The following is an 18,768-nucleotide window of genomic DNA, read 5'->3' on the forward strand; positions in this document are numbered from 1 at the left end:
ATAACAGGCTCTAAAGGGTAAACCTAAGAAAGGATCTGTAATAAGAAACCGTCGAAACCGAAATCTAGAACGAAACCATAAATGACAGAAAGCTTGAACTATTAACAATTCAAAGAACTCCATGGAATTCTTTGTCTGTGTGTTATCAGCTTTGCGTGGAGTTAATAGGAGGACTCGTCCCTGTGGTAATGATCTCTGTAATTATCTATCGCGAAGAAACACACAGGCCCAAACTGTTCCACACAACTCAGTCCCACTACAGAACTCGTCTCCGTGCCAAATCTCAGCACACTGCCGAAACTCAGCTCTGTACCAAATCCCACCCCGGCAGAGGAACGCAGCTCCGTAACAAATCTGGATCTGGTGACACACAGAGGCAGCGATGAGGGTGGGAGAGGAAAATGAGAGAAAGTGTGAGAATGCTGCAGAACATTCTCTAATGGACTTTTAATGATGCTGTGTTAATGAGCTGCTCTGATGATGCTGTTTGTATTCTGAGACATTTTCCAGCAGTCATCACAAATCAATAGTCTGCACACACACACACACACACACACACACACACATTACCCAAATAGACAACATTAATGGCCGAAACGTTCTCTCTTCAGCACAGAGACAAGCTGTGAGACAAGGTGTATTACTGAAGAAGATGAGCATGGAATCTAATGCTCTCTCTTTCTCTTTCTCTCTTACACACACTCACACAAACTATCTCACACACACAAACTCTCACACGATGTAGATCATCTTATGAAGTAGGCTATGACCAGAGCAATAGGTGTAAAGGTGTATTATCTCCGCTGGAGCCTTACTGTTCCTGCTGTGCCAACAGGTATTATCCGCTCACACAAAGGACTCTCTCTCTCTCTCTCACACACACACACACACAGACGAAGAAAAGGCTAAGAATGGACAGTGACACACTTCTGGGAAAAGTTCTGCGCATCACTAAACAGTGAGAGACAGAAAGAAGCAGCTAAATGTAAGAAGGAGTTGCTCGCTATCTGTGTGTGTGTTTGTGTGTCCACTAGGAGACACCTACCACCTATCAAGCACCACAAATAAATCTGCAAGTCAAATATTTTCCCTGCATCCAAAAACACACACGGCTATAAATACAGCAGCGTTACAACTCGGTGCGTGCATGTGTGTGTGCTTCATACAGAAAGAGAAGAACTAATGCATTAAAATAGAACCACCGGTATAACCGGCTTTTTTTTTTTTTTGATCTTTTCTTTGATCCTGTATGCTCAGTCACAAACAAACAAATATTGATTAATCAATAAATCAATAACGGTCCAAACTAATGAATTAACAAAACGTAATGATTGCGTTGGATGAGGCCCAGATGTAGGGGCGGTCTTGGCGTTAGCTCCTCCTCCATGTTCACGTCATGTCACTTAGGGAGATGAGCTTCCTCATCTGTTCCATCTTTGACCACTTATCTCACTGCTCGGTTTAATTAGGTAAATTGGGAGTAGGAGGACGAGGAGGCTGTGTGTGTGTGTGTGTGTGTGTGCGCGCATGTTAGAGATCGTGTGAAAGTCCCTTGAGCGAGGGAGACTCAACTGTAAGATATGCTATTATAATTACAAGGTGGGTTTTTTCTTAGACTGTTGGAAGTAACACATTAGTAGTGAAAGTTTTGTAAAATACACAACTCCGTAAGTGGGGGTTGATGAGCTGACCCACCTCATACCTAGACCTGACCTCAACAACATTTAGGATTAGCTTTGGAGCTTAGTGAGGAATTACCTGCTGCAAATTTCAGACATTTTTGGAGAGTTATGCACACAAAGGGGCGGAGTTTAAGTTGACCTGCCTACACCCCCCCCCTCCCACTGCATGGTTTTCATGCGAGTAATATTGTTTCACATCCGAATACACTTGCAACTCTATATACTTCGATCCACTAGTTGGCAGTAGTTGGCTTGCAAGCTCCTAATAAGCACAGAAGAAAAGTGCATCTACTTGAAAGTTCCGCATTCTCACCAACGTGCAGATTTCAAAGGAGACAACATTAGGAGGCTTTTACACTAGGTACACGAGCTCCGGTTCAAGTCACGCCACAGTCTGTTACGTTTGAGTAGTGTGAACACACTGTATTTCACTATTCTTGGGGACAGAAAGATGCCCTTGGGCATGATTCGAACCTAAGGTGAAAGCTAACCTTGTCCAGGGTCCCTAATGTAAAAGCCTCTTCTGTGTAATGTACAGTTCTACGCTTTTCCAGCTGCGATTTATTATGTCCAGGGCACACATTATGATTTCATGCATCTCATAGGTACAAGTGAGTGGAGAATTAGTGTGATAATTTGAACTAGAAGGGCGGCACAATGGACTAGTGGTTAGCACCCTATCCGTCTATTGGTCTTGCAACTCCAGGTTCGAAGGTTTGATTTCGGCCTAGGGTTTTGTGCTTGGGGTATAGACATGGGGATGATGCTTGAAATGAATTGCCCAAATTGTGTGAGAGAGTTTGTGCTTGTATGCCCTGGCCCCCTATGGATTGTCACCTCGTCCAGGGTGTACCCCACCTAGTTCCCTGAGCCCGGATAGTGACAGCCTGAGGAGGTCTTGTCTATAAGACCTCTGTTGAGAGGAATGAGATGAATGTGGAAGTAAGAGGAAACTAAAGAACTAAGAAAGTAAAAAGCGGTAAATGGAATTTGTGCTGAAGAAGTGGATGAGTATGTCCGATGGGAGTCTCGGACCTCATTTAACTCAGGATGTTTTGCGCATCTCGAGCATTAGAGTGATATCCAAGATGGTAGCTTGTTCTGCAATGTAATTTCTGAAATGTGCTTAACGGTTTCACGATGACTGGCTGAATAAGAAAAACGACAATGCCTTGCAATGGTGCCACATTTCCTGTTTCTGTTGTGTAAGCAAACAAAAAGGGATAGCAATAACAGTGTTCAGAGCCAAAGTCTTTTCTTTTTGTCAAATCCACAGTACTTCTGTTTTGTTTTATTGTCTTTTGAAGTTACCTCTTTCTATATAGTAGTCATGAGGACCACACAATTGCTCTTTAGGAGGGTGTGCTTCCATTTCCTGGCTTGGTAAGAGGCAACACTGATGAGACAACACATTCAGAGAAACAAGCCCCAAAAGAGAACTCGGTGATGGATGGAACTGGAGGGAAAAGTAAAGAGTACGGAGTGTGTTACATTCTGAAGCTTCTTGAGATTGATTACATCAGCAGCTCTACAATATCCTGGTGAGATTATCTCCAGAATCTTATCAGAATGCAATCCAGGTATAAGGTGCTTGTGACGCTCGGGGGCCGACTCTGAATATAAAGTTCTTCCGAACGTTTCCCGATAAGTGCTTTCATGAAACAAGCTTTTTTATCCTGTCCTTCTTTATTGTTACTTTATTTTTCATTTTGCTGTAGCTGAACTTCTCTGTTCTCCTTCTGTCACTCTTCGTTTCTTTCATTCTTTGCATCAGCCAGAGTGACAGGTTCTCATAAGCTTGTCACTTTCTACTCAACATCTACCTTTGCAGATTTAGTTATAATTCAGCAGATGATATGGACAGGCAGGCCTACAAACTTGCTGCATTTTTATAAATAATAAAACCAAATAAACACACTCTCTCTCTCTCTCTCTCTCTCTCTCTCTCTTTCTATCTTCTGCTTTCCCTCGCTACTCTGTCCATATTAATCGCGCCCTGCTGTAAATCAGAGCCGGGGTAGACAGGGAGGCTCCAGACGTACGCGCTGCGACGTGATGGACAGCACCCGGGTGACAACTCTGAAAAACAAGCCGATAATTCAGCCCGAGCCACGTCGCTGAGCTCCGCCCACTCCAGCCATCAGTCAGGATGACGGACATCTCCTGACACCTCCCTGATTTGTGCAATACAGTGCCGTATTGGGAGAGCTCTGCAGACAGAGAGAACGAGAGTGAGAGAGATGAAGTATGTGGGCAGTATTTTATCACTGCACGGCGACAACCAGCCCACATCACGTTCTAAAAATATCTCCGAGTTCTCTTCAGGTGAGCGGTGTTGACAGAATCCCAGCTTCTGCAACCAAGCTGGATGATATAATTCCTTACCTTTAGGAGAATGCACCAGATATCCCACAACAAAACAGCGGATATGGGACTCCACATCATGACGTAACCTAACAAAATGCTCTAATTTCGCAGTTAGAACCTTAAGATGGATCATTTTGGAATCGATCCTAGATGCAACATGCTGAGTTCAGATGCCAAAAACTTAGTGAGCACCTAGGTGAGGTTTGTGTAGGGTTCTACATCAGACAGCTAGTACTTATTTTCTGCAGCGATTCTTCAGTTCATATCAGTTTCTGTGTTTCAATAACACCATTCTGTAGATTCTCCTCGAACCTTTTTTATCAACTTGAAGTTCTAGCAACACACAAATGCAACTTCTCAACTGATCCCTGGTGAGTTTAATAACAACGTAAATGTTTTTCAAAAGTCAGAAACGTGTGATTACTTCGTGTGATAAGTTCAGCATGACGTGAACACGCACCTGTTGGTGATCTAGACAGAAATAAAAGCACATAAGGATAAAGAATCTCCCGATAGACACACCAGGCAGGGATGGATTGGTGGAGTCTGTGCCTACACCAAACTACACCAACTCTTCCACTGGTCCCATCATGATGCAAGAGTAGGACAGCTCTAAAAGGCTAAACCTCCAGTCCTTTGCTCTCTTGTATCAAATTCAGTACAACTCACATTACAGCACATTATATTTGCATAACGTCTGAGTTGACACGCTTGCCCAGAGCGACTTTCTCATTAGCCGACTGCAGGGACTAGTTTCCCCTCAAGCAAAGAGTGGTTAAGGATGTCCCTTATGGGCATTATGGCACTGAAAAGCATACAATCAATACATGCTGCTCAGAATCAATCATTTTAAAACAGTTGATATTTAATTCAGATTTATCCAGACACAAACAACACTAAGTTACGTCTGAGATTCTGAAGCCCACAAAGGTCTAGTGTTTCACTACTTTGTTCATATAACTATAACTATAAGCAGACTCTATACTGACAGTTATACTTAAATTAAAATGACCAGAAAAGAAAATTCTACCCAAAGCAAATGGATGTTTTTTTCATGTTGGTCTGAACAAAGTCAGAATGAGGTTAGGACAGGGTAAAAATAGGGTAGGAACAGGATCAGAACAGGGTAGGAACATGGTCAGAACAGGGTTAGAATAAGGTAGGAACATGGTCAGAACAGGGTAGGAACATGGTCAGAACAGGGTTAGAATAAGGTAGGAACATGGTCAGAACAGGGTAGGAAACGGGTGAGGATGGGGTCAAAACAGAGTCGGAATAGGATTAGGACAGGGTCAGAACAGGGTAGGAACAGATTTGAAACCTGGTAAGAAGAAAATAGAAACAGAGTAAGAACAGAATAGGAATGTAATAAGAACAGATTATGAAATAGGGGCATAAAGGTTTAGGAACAGAATAAAAATATGGCCAGATTAGGCTAGAAACAGGGCAGGGTAAGGAAAGGGTAGGTACAGGGTCAGAATAGGTAAGGAACAGGGAGGACCAGGACCAGAAATGTATAAGAATAGAGTCAGAACAGGGTACTAACAGGGTAAAAACGTGATCAGAACATTGTTGAAACAGGGTCATACCAGGGTAGGAAAAGGGTAGGAACTGAAAACTGGGTAAAAAACCAAATGGAAACAGGGTGGAAACAGGGAAGCAGCAATATTAAGGACTCAATGTGCTGTTCATTTGCAGCCACTAAATGTTCTGTCCATGCACTTGACTGTGCAATCTGTCTGCACTAGCATCAATACAGCACAAAACAGCACCTTTCATATGGACAGCACTATCAAAACATCGAAAAAAGGGATGTGCTTTGTGGCCATTCTGCGACCTTTCTCCTCCCCCTCCCTATCCCTTCATCTCTCATGACCAAACATTTATCTTTCCGTCCATCAGGGTGAGCGGAGTTCACTTGCAGTGTGTCCTCAGAGGCAGCCTGTTGATTTAACTGGTGAAGTCATCATAGTTGTCTCTCTATTTTTCAGGACGCTTGCCGAAACATTTGAAATTCTTCCAAACAGTCACCTAATCTAATCAGGACGAGCTGTGCAGATGGGTACGATGGATGTAGATTTCAAAATCAGAGCCTGAACCAATTGCAGGGAATGAGTGCTGTTCATCAAGTCCTTGTTTATTCAAATAAAGAGAAGGAGATGCATCTGCAGAGGACATAAGAGCTCCTTGATATAAAACTATTAACTCGAGTACACACCAGAGTGAAACTGATTCTCTGGTTAGTTCATTGTTTAGAAATACACTGATGGAAAAATGGTTACGTTTGATGGAGTGTATAGAAATCAAAAAAATCATTGGAGCATAGAGAACATTTGGTTAGTGCCCAAGAATTGCATATCTTCATCCATCGTCTGATTATGCTGTTTAGTGTAACTAAAGCCTTTCCCTGAGAACTTGCACAATATTGGGACACACAGGATGGGGTGGCAACACAGTCATACACTCTGGAAAATCTGGAAATCTCAATCAGTACGTAAATACTGCATGTCCTTGTGGGAGGGACTCTGGGAGGAGATCCGAGTACCTAAAAAACCCACAAAGCATCAAGGGAACATGAAAAATCCACACACATATATCGAAGGTGAGATTCAAAGCCCCAACACTGGAAGTTCAAGGTGACAGCGTTAACCACTAAGCCACTGTACCATGTCAGCGCTGAAGAAATTCAAGAGGATTCATGATACCCCACAAAATGACAGCTCAAGGGTTCCCAAACAGAATTCATCTAACCTTTAGGGAAAGCCTGGCATTTTGTGAGTTCATCGCATTTTCACCCAGTATGGTGAGTTTTTGCTCAGAGTATTTGCCAGATCCAAGGACCAAGTGACCAAGGAGTGTTGAGGTACATCCTGTGAAGCCTTTCTCTTTATATAGAGCTGCTGCTCAAGATGCTTTAAGGGACAGTGTGACACACTTGGATGAAAGTGCTATCTGGGCTCTTTTTCATGTCCTCACATATGCCCATGACTGGTCTGGGTGAAGGCATTCTGATGGATAGTAAGAGTCACTATTGTTCCAGGGGCTGAAGACTCTCCCAAAGGATGGGTGGCAAATAGAAACATTGATTTGCCATTCTACAGCCAGGACTGTGTCTAGGAAGCAGTTTGCACACTCCCATCTGTCAAGTGTGTAAGTAAGTATCATCACATGACCGATACCAGACTGGAACAATGGTATTGGATTAGATCTCCTGTATATGTTATGTGTGCCGTGAGCTTATGGGATGACGGCGTGACTCGAATCTCTTACATGAACACAGGTTGTTTTCCAAATCTAACCGCGTTCGCCACAGCTGTCCAGCTGTTCAGCATAAGCCAAGCTGACAGTATATCAGAGAAAATTTGATAGGATATTTGGGTGCATAAATGAAGCAATTGCAGATTTCTTGTCCCTGGTTCAAACAGCCAGCATGATATGGAAGGAGACCATTCCCTTCATCCATCCCTCTACCTCTTTTCTTTCTCTCATTATCACTCTGTCTCCACCTCATGTTCTCCCAGCCTCTTTTCACTGAAAATGAAGTTGACAAATGAGGTTTACATTATAAAATAACCTGCACACAGTGTCAGGTAATTCTCCTATAAGTCATTTTCACTCGCCGCTTTTAAATATTCATGCAGAGTTACTTAAAATGAGACCATTCACAAGGTTCCTTTGTCACAAAAATATATTGTGTTTCAGCAGCGGAGCAGTCACCTCTGCCTCAAGATACACACCCCGCTGCCGCTTTAAAGACCTGTGGAGGGGTTGATCGTCTTCAGGACTCGTTCTAAGACCCAAGACTAATGGTTTCGAAATTCAATTTGAGCGACACCAGCTGGGTTCATCTGCTGCTGTCACTCATCTCACACAATTAAAGCTCATCAGCATTATTTCGGAGATGGGGAAAGCTCTCAGTCTTCTTAGCTTTTCTAGCATCCCTGTCTCTCTCTCCTCACCTATTCATCCTCCTTTAGGATGATGATGAAAGAGGCTAGCGTCTCCAAAATGGCCCATCGTTTATCTCCTGTAATTAGCAAGAGCAGTAAGCAACATCTTGAAAAACAATAGCAATAGGGGTATGAAGACTAACTCAGCGTGTGACAATGCAGGACGCCGCAGGATGAAGATGCGACCAGTGATCGAGCTTCATCGTGGATTAGTCACGTGCAACATGTATTCATATATTTACATATTAACAGTACCCGAACAGTTTTTGGCTAAATCACACACTGAAGCCTTTTTATTATGACATTCCGATTATAATTTTAAGTCAACCCTCGTAAGTATTGTAATTCCAGCATGCCGTAAGCACAGGCGCTGCTATACATTCTATGCCGCTTGAAAACATAATATCCTGCTCACTCAACCTTGACGAAACCAACCCTTTTCCATAGCCATGGCATTTTAAGGCTCTCCGGTCACCTCGCCCACCAACCCATTTCTATACTCCACCCTCATCAGCCACAAGCATGCTACTAGTCTCAATAATCCACCCTGCCTTATTCTTGTGCATCCCTCAACAATATATTCATATTACCGTATTCCAACCTGGCCTACGATTTGCCTTTGCATTTGGTATCGCCCAACGATCTCCTAAAATGCCGAGTCATGACTGGGAGCTCATCGTGGACACGGAAGCATGCCTGGTTGCACTTTACATGGAGGACTTACAAAGCAGAGGCTGCAAAACTCATTAGCGTGGCACTAAACGAAGACATGCTGAGCAAACAAACGTGCGCTAGTGTCCGATAATATTGACATACTGTACATGTGTGGTTTTCCAGAGCAAGAACCACTTCTTGAGGGTGACATCGGAGTGGAGCTGGGCTTCCAAAGAGTCGGGTTGGATTTTGTCACTAATGCCAAGAGAATTCCCGATGACGAAGGAAAGAAGACGAAATGAGGAGTTTGAACATGACATGTATAGCAAATTTTTGGACACGAATAGCAATTACGCTCAAATGTGACGCGTAAAATCTAAATATCGAAAGAAATTAAAAATAAAACATTCTGTATGTTGAAGTGCACCAGGAGTGATTTCTGAAGCTTGCTAAATGATCACATCAGCACTAATTAATGCTATAATTTACATCTCAGTCCCTAAATAAACACCGGAACGATATTTTATCAAACCATGTTTTTGAACGCTTATACAGTGCAGGTAGTACAGGTATATCACAGCGTCAAAAGAGTGGAACGATTATAAAACTCATCATCATGAATATCACACATCAAGCTGACTGTAATCCTTTTCTCAAGACAATGGGACAGAGACGAATTATTTCTGACAAACGCGGCAAGAAGGGCACGTTAAAAGCATGTTTTGTAACCTCGGTTCCTATGGCATGATAATGCGCTGCTTTTAAGAAGTAAAGCTCCTATTGTGAAGAGCGACAAGACAAAGCCATCAGTATGCTCTTAATTCCTATTAATGTTAATTATGTGCGTTCTCCCCCAAATGCTAAAAAGCAATGAAATTACGTTCAGCAGCAGTGCGCTGATTAGAGAACCCCCTGCTGAGACCTTACAGAAATGCAGAAAAACTAACATTGTTAAAAAAAAAATCAATGCAAGCCAGGAGGTGATCAGTTAGCATCAGGGAAATATGTCCTTGGGCCACCTGGTGTCCATCTGTATTGTGTGGAGAGGTAGGGTGTATGAATGGAGATGGAGTGTAGCATGGAGTTTTTAGTAAATATAAAATAGAACCCAAATAAAGATGTGGATTAACGGCAGCCATGAAGAGATTAGGTAGTTCTGAGCCATTCGGATGTTCTTCGAAGGTAGTTTTAAGGAAAATCTTGCTGACATTCTCTTTAAACATTGTGTTTGTCAGGACGTTGTTGGCTTTCTAAACAGCATTATCGATTAATCAGATCAGAGAAGGTAAGTACGATGATAAATCTCACAAAATCCAGGAAAACTTGTCCCTTTCTCAGCTAAACTGCCTTCAGTTAAACAGTTTATATAAGTATATGCAATTGGCTGAGCCTGAAGGAATGATGATTAATGCTTATAGAAATGGAGGTGTCTAGATTTTGCATATTTAGTTCCAGAAATAGATCTGATGCTAGATCTGCATCGGTACATGGTTAAGATCAGGACAGGCAAGGCACCTTCAGGCCATACATTTTGATAAAGGCTGAGAATAAATAAATAAGTAATTTAGTGTACCATCCTATACCAGAACCCTCCCTAGGGGGGCCCTATCTGTAGGATTTATGCAAGTTTGTTTTCGGATTGTTTCACTTTTCAAAGTGGAGAACTTTTCTGTCGAGAAAGCAAAATAGAAACAAGAAGGAAAAAGAAATGGGAAGCAGAGCCAACAGGAAGGCAGTAGAGGTCAATGTGTAAAAAAAGAAAGGATCTGCTCATAATCCAACACCTACGCTATGAGCCAACTGGTCATTCATGCTGGAGGTAGTGTCATGGCTTGGGCTTGAATGGCTACTTCTAGAACAGGCGCACTGATCTTTATTTATGGTGGAACGCATGAGGGGAGCCGCAAAATGAATTCAGAAATCTACAGGAGCACTTCATTTGTCTGTTTATGAAGAGAAATACAGCATGAAATCAGGTAGAAAGATAATGACCTAAAACATACTGTACTGCCAACACAACAATGGTCTTAGGGGAGAAAAGTGGAAGGGTTTAACCTGATGAAGAACATTAACATAATTCACCTCCTGAAGAGAAGACTGAAGAGAGGAACCTCAAAAAAAAAAAAGTGGGCTACAAGCCTGGAAAAGATTGATGATGTCAGTGGGTCACTGGTGCAATGCAGTTATTGGAAACAAGGAATATCCAACCAAATATTATGTGCATTTGTGTACAGTATTATGTATTTTACTTTACTTGTATTGGGTAAACTGGGTGATCTGCCACCTAAAGTTAAATAATTTTTTTTTTTATAAAATTTAATTTGTATAGCGCTTTTAACAATTGTCACTGGTGCAAAGCAGCTTTACACAAACAATAGTTTATGGAAAAAAAAATTATGGAGATTTGTATGAAATGTGAAACGTGTATGAATCAAAATGATCAGATAGTCCATGAGAAAAATGAAAAGTGCCATGTTTTAAGTTGTTGAAATGGATGGATGTATTATGAAGTGAACTATACTGTAAGTCAGTAGTGAGGTGTATCGGTGGTGTATTCAGTAGTGAGGTGTATCGGTGGTGTATTCAGTAAAGTTGTGTAGTGGTGTTGTATTCAGTAGTGTTGTGTAGCGGTGTTGTATTCAGTAGTGTTGTGTAGCGGTGGTGTATTCAGTAGTGTTGTGTAGCGGTGTTGTAGTCAGTAGTGTTGTGTAGCGGTGTTGTAGTCAGTAGTCTGGTGTAGAGGTGTTGTAGTCAGTAGTGAGGTGTAGCGGTGTTGTATTCAGTAGTGTGGTGTATCGGTGGTGTATTCAGTAGTGAGGTGTATCGGTGGTGTATTTAGTAGTGTGGTGTATCGGTGGTGTAGTTAGTAGTGAGGTGTATCGGTGGTGTATTCAGTAGTGTGGTGTATTGGGGTTGTATTCAGTAGTGTGGTGTATCGGTGGTGTATTCAGTAGTGAGGTGTATCAGTGGTGTATTCAGTAGTGAGGTGTATCGGTGGTGTATTCAGTAGTGAGGTGTATCGGTGGTGTATTCAGTAGTGAGGTGTATCGGTGGTGTATTCATTAGTGAGGTGTATCGGTGGTGTATTCAGTAGTGAGGTGTATCGGTGGTGTATTCAGTAGTGAGGTGTATCGGTGTTGTATTTAGTAGTGTTGTGTAGCGGTGTTGTATTCAGTAGTGTTGTGTAGCGGTGTTGTATTCAGTAGTCTGGTGTAGCGGTGTTGTAGTCAGTAGTCTGGTGTAGCGGTGTTGTAGTCAGTAGTGAGGTGTAGCAGTGTTGTATTCAGTAGTGTGGTGTATCGGTGGTGTATTCAGTAGTGAGGTGTATCGGTGGTGTATCGGTGGTGTAGTTAGTAGTGAGGTGTATCGGTGGTGTATTCAGTAGTGTGGTGTATCGGTGGTGTATTCACAGTAGTGAGGTGTATCGGTGGTGTATTCAGTAGTGAGGTGTATCGGTGGTGTATTCAGTAGTGAGGTGTATCAGTGGTGTATTCAGTAGTGAGGTGTATCGGTGGTGTATTCAGTAGTGTGGTGTATCGGTGGTGTATTCAGTAGTGTGGTGTATCGGTGGTGTATTCACAGTAGTGAGGTGTATCGGTGGTGTATTCAGTAGTGAGGTGTATCGGTGGTGTATTCAGTAGTGTGGTGTATCGGTGGTGTATATTCAGTAGTGAGGTGTATCGGTGGTGTATTCAGTAGTGTGGTGTAGCGGTGTTGTATTCAGTAGTGTTGTGTAGCGGTGTTGTATTCAGTAGTCTGGTGTAGCGGTGGTGTATCGGTGGTGTAGTTAGTAGTGAGGTGTATCGGTGGTGTATTCAGTAGTGTGGTGTATCGGTGGTGTATTCACAGTAGTGAGGTGTATCGGTGGTGTATTCAGTAGTGAGGTGTATCGGTGGTGTATTCAGTAGTGAGGTGTATCAGTGGTGTATTCAGTAGTGAGGTGTATCGGTGGTGTATTCAGTAGTGTGGTGTATCGGTGGTGTATTCAGTAGTGTGGTGTATCGGTGGTGTATTCACAGTAGTGAGGTGTATCGGTGGTGTATTCAGTAGTGAGGTGTATCGGTGGTGTATTCAGTAGTGTGGTGTATCAGTGGTGTATATTCAGTAGTGAGGTGTATCGGTGGTGTATTCAGTAGTGTGGTGTAGCGGTGTTGTATTCAGTAGTGTTGTGTAGCGGTGTTGTATTCAGTAGTCTGGTGTAGCGGTGTTGTAGTCAGTAGTCTGGTGTAGCGGTGTTGTAGTCAGTAGTGTGGTGTAGCGGTGGTGTATTCAGTAGTGTGGTGTAGCGGTGTTGTATTCAGTAGTCTAGTGTAGCGGTGTTGTAGTCAGTAGTGTTGTGTAGCGGTGTTGTATTCAGTAGTGTGGTGTAGCGGTGGTGTATTCAGTAGTGTGGTGTAGCGGTGGTGTATTCAGTAGTGTGGTGTAGCGGTGGTGTATTCAGTAGTGTGGTGTAGCGGTGGTGTATTCAGTAGTGTGGTGTAGCGGTGTTGTATTCAGTAGTGTGGTGTAGCGGTGGTGTATTCAGTAGTGTGGTGTAGCGGTGGTGTATTCAGTAGTGAGGTGTATCGGTGGTGTATATTCAGTAGTGAGGTGTATCGGTGGTGTATTCAGTAGTGTGGTGTAGCGGTGTTGTATTCAGTAGTGTTGTGTAGCGGTGTTGTATTCAGTAGTCTGGTGTAGCGGTGTTGTAGTCAGTAGTGTGGTGTAGCGGTGTTGTAGTCAGTAGTGTGGTGTAGCGGTGGTGTATTCAGTAGTGTGGTGTAGCGGTGTTGTATTCAGTAGTCTGGTGTAGCGGTGTTGTAGTCAGTAGTGTGGTGTAGCGGTGGTGTATTCAGTAGTGTGGTGTAGCGGTGGTGTATTCAGTAGTGTGGTGTAGCGGTGGTGTATTCAGTAGTGTGGTGTAGCGGTGGTGTATTCAGTAGTGTGGTGGAGCGGTGTTGTAGTCAGTAGTGTTGTGTAGCGGTGTTGTAGTCAGTAGTCCGGTGTAGCGGTGTAGACATTACTCACCCCACTGTAGTGGTGCAAGCTGTAGGTGCTCCAGGACAAGTTTGGTGAGGACGCCCTCCACGCTCGCTTCACCCTGCCTCTTTAGAGACGGGTACACACGCGGTTAAGGAACACACCATTACACAAACACCTGAAACACTAAGTAACTCCAACACAGCCAAAGGGAGCGAGCAAGAGAGAGAGAGAGAGAGAGAGAAAGAGAGAGAGAGAAAGAGAGAGAGAGAGAGAGAGAGAGAGAATTGTCATTCAGGGAATAGCAAACAAACACAAGGCAAGGCCATCTGTCCTAAACACCTTAATCCACTCAGAAAAGAGTCCAAGTCCATAACAAAACACACACACACACACACACACACACACACACAGAAAGCAGCTCTCCTGGAGAGTGTGCTCTCATCATAAAGTCTATTCAGGCCGAGAGCGGCAGGACACGGCAGATCGCTGACTGAGGGAACAGCGTGAAGCCGATCAGGGATTTCAGCTCCTGTCATGATTTGATTCATTTCAGTTTGATTTGATTTATTCCCATTGTATTGGTTTCGATTCAAACCAGCAGGATTAAGTGCAGATCGCTGCTTGTTTATCACCGCTGTAACTCTCAGCAAGTGCCTTGGATTTCTGATTTTATCACCAAACAAAGGGGAAGAGTGTGATACCAGGGCGTCCGATCATGATGGAAGTGCCTGACGTGAGACATGTCCCGGGGAACTTTGCTTGGACCAGTTCTTGTCCATGTCCAGACTGATGATGCCAAATGGTACGGTCATGATGTTGAGGGACTCAACATTCAAGCTCAACTTTTCGAGTGAGCAAAAAGGAGATTTATTAACAGCTTCTTTAACCTCTTCAAAGCTCCAAAGGTGCCCTCAACCCACATGAGCACTGAGCACAAAAGAAGGCATTCTTGGAGCATTCTATACCAGCCACCAACACGGAGATTGGACGGTGGATAGGTCTTAGTTTCAGCTGTCTGCCAAGGTCCTCCCAGGTCAACATCTGGCTTCATTTATTCCAAAGCCACAAGTTTCTATCAGGATCCATCATGCCAAACACTCACTGCCCCTGTACTACATTCCACTAACAAGAACCGGTTGTCCATTTTTTTGTTTTTTTACCAGATTCATCACCACAATACAGGACCTGCTTCTATCTTACTGTTATTATATATTATATCTTTGCAGCTATGCTTTCATGGCTGGAAATTATTGTGTAAAATTAGTTTTTGAGAGTGTAACATTAATAAGCCTGCTATTCCTCTCAGATGAACATTGTTTTAAAATTCAGTTGCATCTCCTTCCTGTCTGTCTGATTGTCTTTCCTTCTCTTCATGGTCAGCAGTCTGTAATTTTTATTCTAACAGTCCATCAATAATTCAACTTTCTCTTTTCTTCATTACATTTCTCCCTCTGTCTCTCTTTCCTTCTGTCTCGTAATCTTTCTCCACTTTCATCTTCTTTCCTTTTTTTTGCCTTTTCTCTCCTTTCTTTCATTCTTTCTCCATCTCTGTCCTTCTGTCCATATTCTCTCCTTCGTCACTACCTTCCTTCCTTCACACTGTTTGTCCTTCCCTCTTGCTCATTATCTTCCAGCTCCTTCCTTATCTTTCTCTTATTTACTGCTCACACTCTTCGTCCATCACACCGCTCATGCTTTCTCTCTATCACTTTCACATCTCCGTTACTCACCCATTTCCACCCCTCTCTCTCTCTCTCTTTCAGTTGCTCCCTGTGCACTCCATTTAGCAGTTTATTATTTTGTAAGTGCCTCTCTGCCCACACGCTGCCACACAGCTCACACACACGAACTCCCGAACCCGAGAGCAGCCGATAAACGCCGTCCTTAAGCACAAATAAAACAGTAAAATATGAAGAGGACGGATTTTTTTTTTTCTCTCCACAGGATGTTATTCCACCGCCCTGAGCTGAACTCTCACAGTCCATGTATATATTACACAGCTTTCGCTCCACATTAGCTTTCACTCGCTACGTTAGCTTTACTTGCTAGGTTAGCCCTTACTCGGTTAAGACACTGATGTATTTCCTGAAGATGATGCCTCCTGCGCTTGCCGTGCTGGGCGGTGGAGAAAAAAACTTCAAAGCGTCTTCTAGGTTCTCAGACGGAACACGGCTTTGATCTCCGAGGCTCTCTTCTCTTACATCACACTGCTGTGAAAAGTTTCACTGGGCTCGGATTCCTCCCAGTGTGACAGTGTATAATAATGACAATAACAATAATAATAATAATAATAATAATAATAGCCTGAAACACACATCTGCATAAACAGCAGCACATCCATCACACACTCATCGCCCTAACACTGATAACTGAGCTGTTATTAACACCAGGCTAATCCATCACTCACTGAGAGAGAGAGAGAGAGAGAGAGAGAGAGAGAGAGAGGGAAATTGGAAACGGTAAATTATGTAATTTAAATCTGAAAAAAAGGAAAAAGTAGATAAAAAAAACAAGGAAGAAAAAATGAAGAACATAAGAAATCCAATGAAGAATGAAATAAATGCTGGAAGAAAGAGAAAAAAAAAAAAAAACGAAAAAGGTGTGGAAAATAGCAATATAGCAAAAGTGAGAGAGAGCGAGCGAGAGAGGGAGAGAAAGCATTAGAGAGGCCACATCAAAAAGATGATAGAGAAATTATAAAACGAAAGAAAGGAAAATCAATAAAAAAGAAAGAACAAAGAACAAAGGAATGTAGAAAAAACGAGAAAAAGCAAGATGATGGAAGAGAGAAAATGAAAAGCGATAAAGAGACAGATAGAAAGAAAAAGATGAAAGGGAGAGAGAGAGAGAGAAGCAATGAGAAAAAGTTATACAGGAAGAGAGGAGGAATAGATAGAGGGAAGGAAAAGGATGAAAGGAAGCAATAAAGGAAGAAAAAGAGAGAGAAGCTTTAAATATAGAAAGGAGGAAAATATACCTCTGTGTGTGTGTGTGCGTGTGTGTGCGTGTGTGTGTGCACATACATGCACTGTCAGAACAAAGAGGGCGCCGAGCTGACAAGAGTAAAGTTCAAAGGTCACTCCGCAGGTATAAGGGGTCTGTCTGCACTTCGGTGGAGATGCCTCGCTCCATCATTATGATCTATGATACACTCTCTCTCTCACACACACACACACACCCACACACTCTCTCTCTCTCTCTCTCTCTCACACACACACACCCATATGTCTGTAAATGGAGGCTCAGCACAGCAGCAGATGCTAAAGCCAGATGTCTGATGTTCACCCTCAGAGAATATATACATCACACACACACACACACACACACACACACACACACACAACCCAAACTGTAAGTTACATGTCTTGAACCGAGGTGATTATAGATATATACTGTACTGTATATACACACCAATGCAAAGTAATAATCTCTGCACAACTCAGTAAGACATGAAGTTCAATAGTTATAACTGTTGAAGTAGGGGGCGCAATGGTGCATCCAGCACATAGAGTTATAAAGACATGAGTCCTTGAGTGTACTGCCCGTGTTAGCACGGAGTGTGGGACTGGAGGGCGCGTGGCTTGGGAACTCACAGGCACAGAGAACGTAACCAGCTTTAACCTTGAAGCCAACAGCACGTCTGTGTTCTTCCACTGATATCAGAGGAACAGTAGGTCCTACAGAGACATTGTGTGCAGTGTCCAAATGCAGTGTCCACTCCACAAACCCCCCTTCCTGTCCACGGAGTGACTGGTGAACAGAAACAGCAGCACAGTTTCACCTTTCAGGGCCATTTTTGAATCCTGGAGTATTGTAATTGAATTCCACCGTGCTTGGGAGACCTGGTTGAACATTTCGGGAGGTGGAATTTTGGGAAAATGTGCTGCTGGAGCTGTTTAAGTCAAACTGGTTATCAGGTTGTTAATTATCACTGACTTACCTGTTATTGGTTGATTAATGTTCAGCTATTGGTTAAGAAAAATTAAGGAATTTACAACCTTCATTTCAGTCCATCCATCCATCTACTGTAGGAACCTGTGTAGTCCAACTAGGGACCGTAAAGGCCAGTGTATTTAGTCCCATTGGTACGACTGCGGTAGGACCACATTCAACATTCACACACTACGGGCAATTTGGGAACGCCCATTACTCTAACCTGCATGTCTTTAGACTGTGGTGGGAACCCGAAGAACCCGAAGGAAACCCACCAAGCACAGGGAGAACATGCAACCTCCATGCACACAAACCTGACGCGGGAACCGAACCCGGGACTAAGCATTAAGCAGAATTTAGACAGAATTTATAAAAATTATAAGCAAAACATTTGAATAAACATTTCGATATCTGGTGTTTAAGAGTTTAGAGGTTTAGCAGTGTGTGTGTGTGTGTGTGTGATGGCTGTGGGAGATATTTTGTACGGATAACTACATAAATAGAGATGAGTAGTAACAGAGTCGTAACCGAACGGAAGTCGTGTTTGTGAAGGATATAATGGTCCAGCGCAGCTGCAGCGCGTCGTTGATGTGTCCTCCTTGGACCTGCTGCTTCTCCTCCTCGCGCTCGTACACGCTGCTCTGCTGCACGGCATCCTGGGACGGCATCGGCAGGCTCTCGAAGTCAAACTTATCCACCTGTATGGCCATCCTGCGTGCAGAAACACGTGCATAACTTCAATTAAATGGTGTGTATTTATATAAGGAGGATGTACCCTCCACCTAGCACTCCTTCCCTAGGATTACGGTTAAAATCCAGCCAAGGAAAATTGCACTTAAATTTAGGGTCCTGGTTTAAAACTTATCTATTAATATTTTCGGAATTGATTGATTGCTTGATTGATTAATTGATCAAGTCTTCGGCACCATGCCTTCATCATGTGCTTTATTCTTGCGCTCTACGCGCGAACGCATCCGGAGGTCAAACAGGTGCCCTCTGATTCATCCTCCTCTGATTTCTGATTTGTTTTATCACTGGGCTCTTAACTGAATTAGTGAAGCACACAAAGTTGTGGGAGTTGCACTGTGCACTTTCCCTCCCACACATGTGTGCATCCATGTGCAGAACAAGCTGCTACAGTCCATATGCCTGCTCTGACTCACTGACCTTCAAAGTGGAGTGTGTGTGTGTGTGTGTGTGTGTGGATAGAGACGGATAAA

At 43.1% G+C, this 18,768-nt stretch overlaps 1 protein-coding gene across 3 annotated transcripts in view; it reads right to left on the reverse strand.

The window, feature by feature from the left end:
- trappc9 (trafficking protein particle complex subunit 9) overlaps positions 1 to 18,768 on the reverse strand; it is a 215,968-nt gene that overhangs the window by 50,213 nt on the left and 146,987 nt on the right. For all 3 annotated transcript variants that reach the window (XM_053481018.1, XM_053481001.1, XM_053481010.1), the window contains 2 exons: positions 18,106 to 18,259; positions 13,661 to 13,751 (listed from right to left, as the gene is read on the reverse strand). In XM_053481018.1, coding sequence (XP_053336993.1) covers positions 13,661 to 13,751; positions 18,106 to 18,259 — 245 coding nt within the window. The remainder of the gene's footprint in view (positions 1 to 13,660; positions 13,752 to 18,105; positions 18,260 to 18,768) is intronic.

This window comes from Clarias gariepinus, chromosome 2 (assembly GCF_024256425.1).
Source record: "Clarias gariepinus isolate MV-2021 ecotype Netherlands chromosome 2, CGAR_prim_01v2, whole genome shotgun sequence".
Taxonomy (NCBI): domain Eukaryota; kingdom Metazoa; phylum Chordata; class Actinopteri; order Siluriformes; family Clariidae; genus Clarias; species Clarias gariepinus.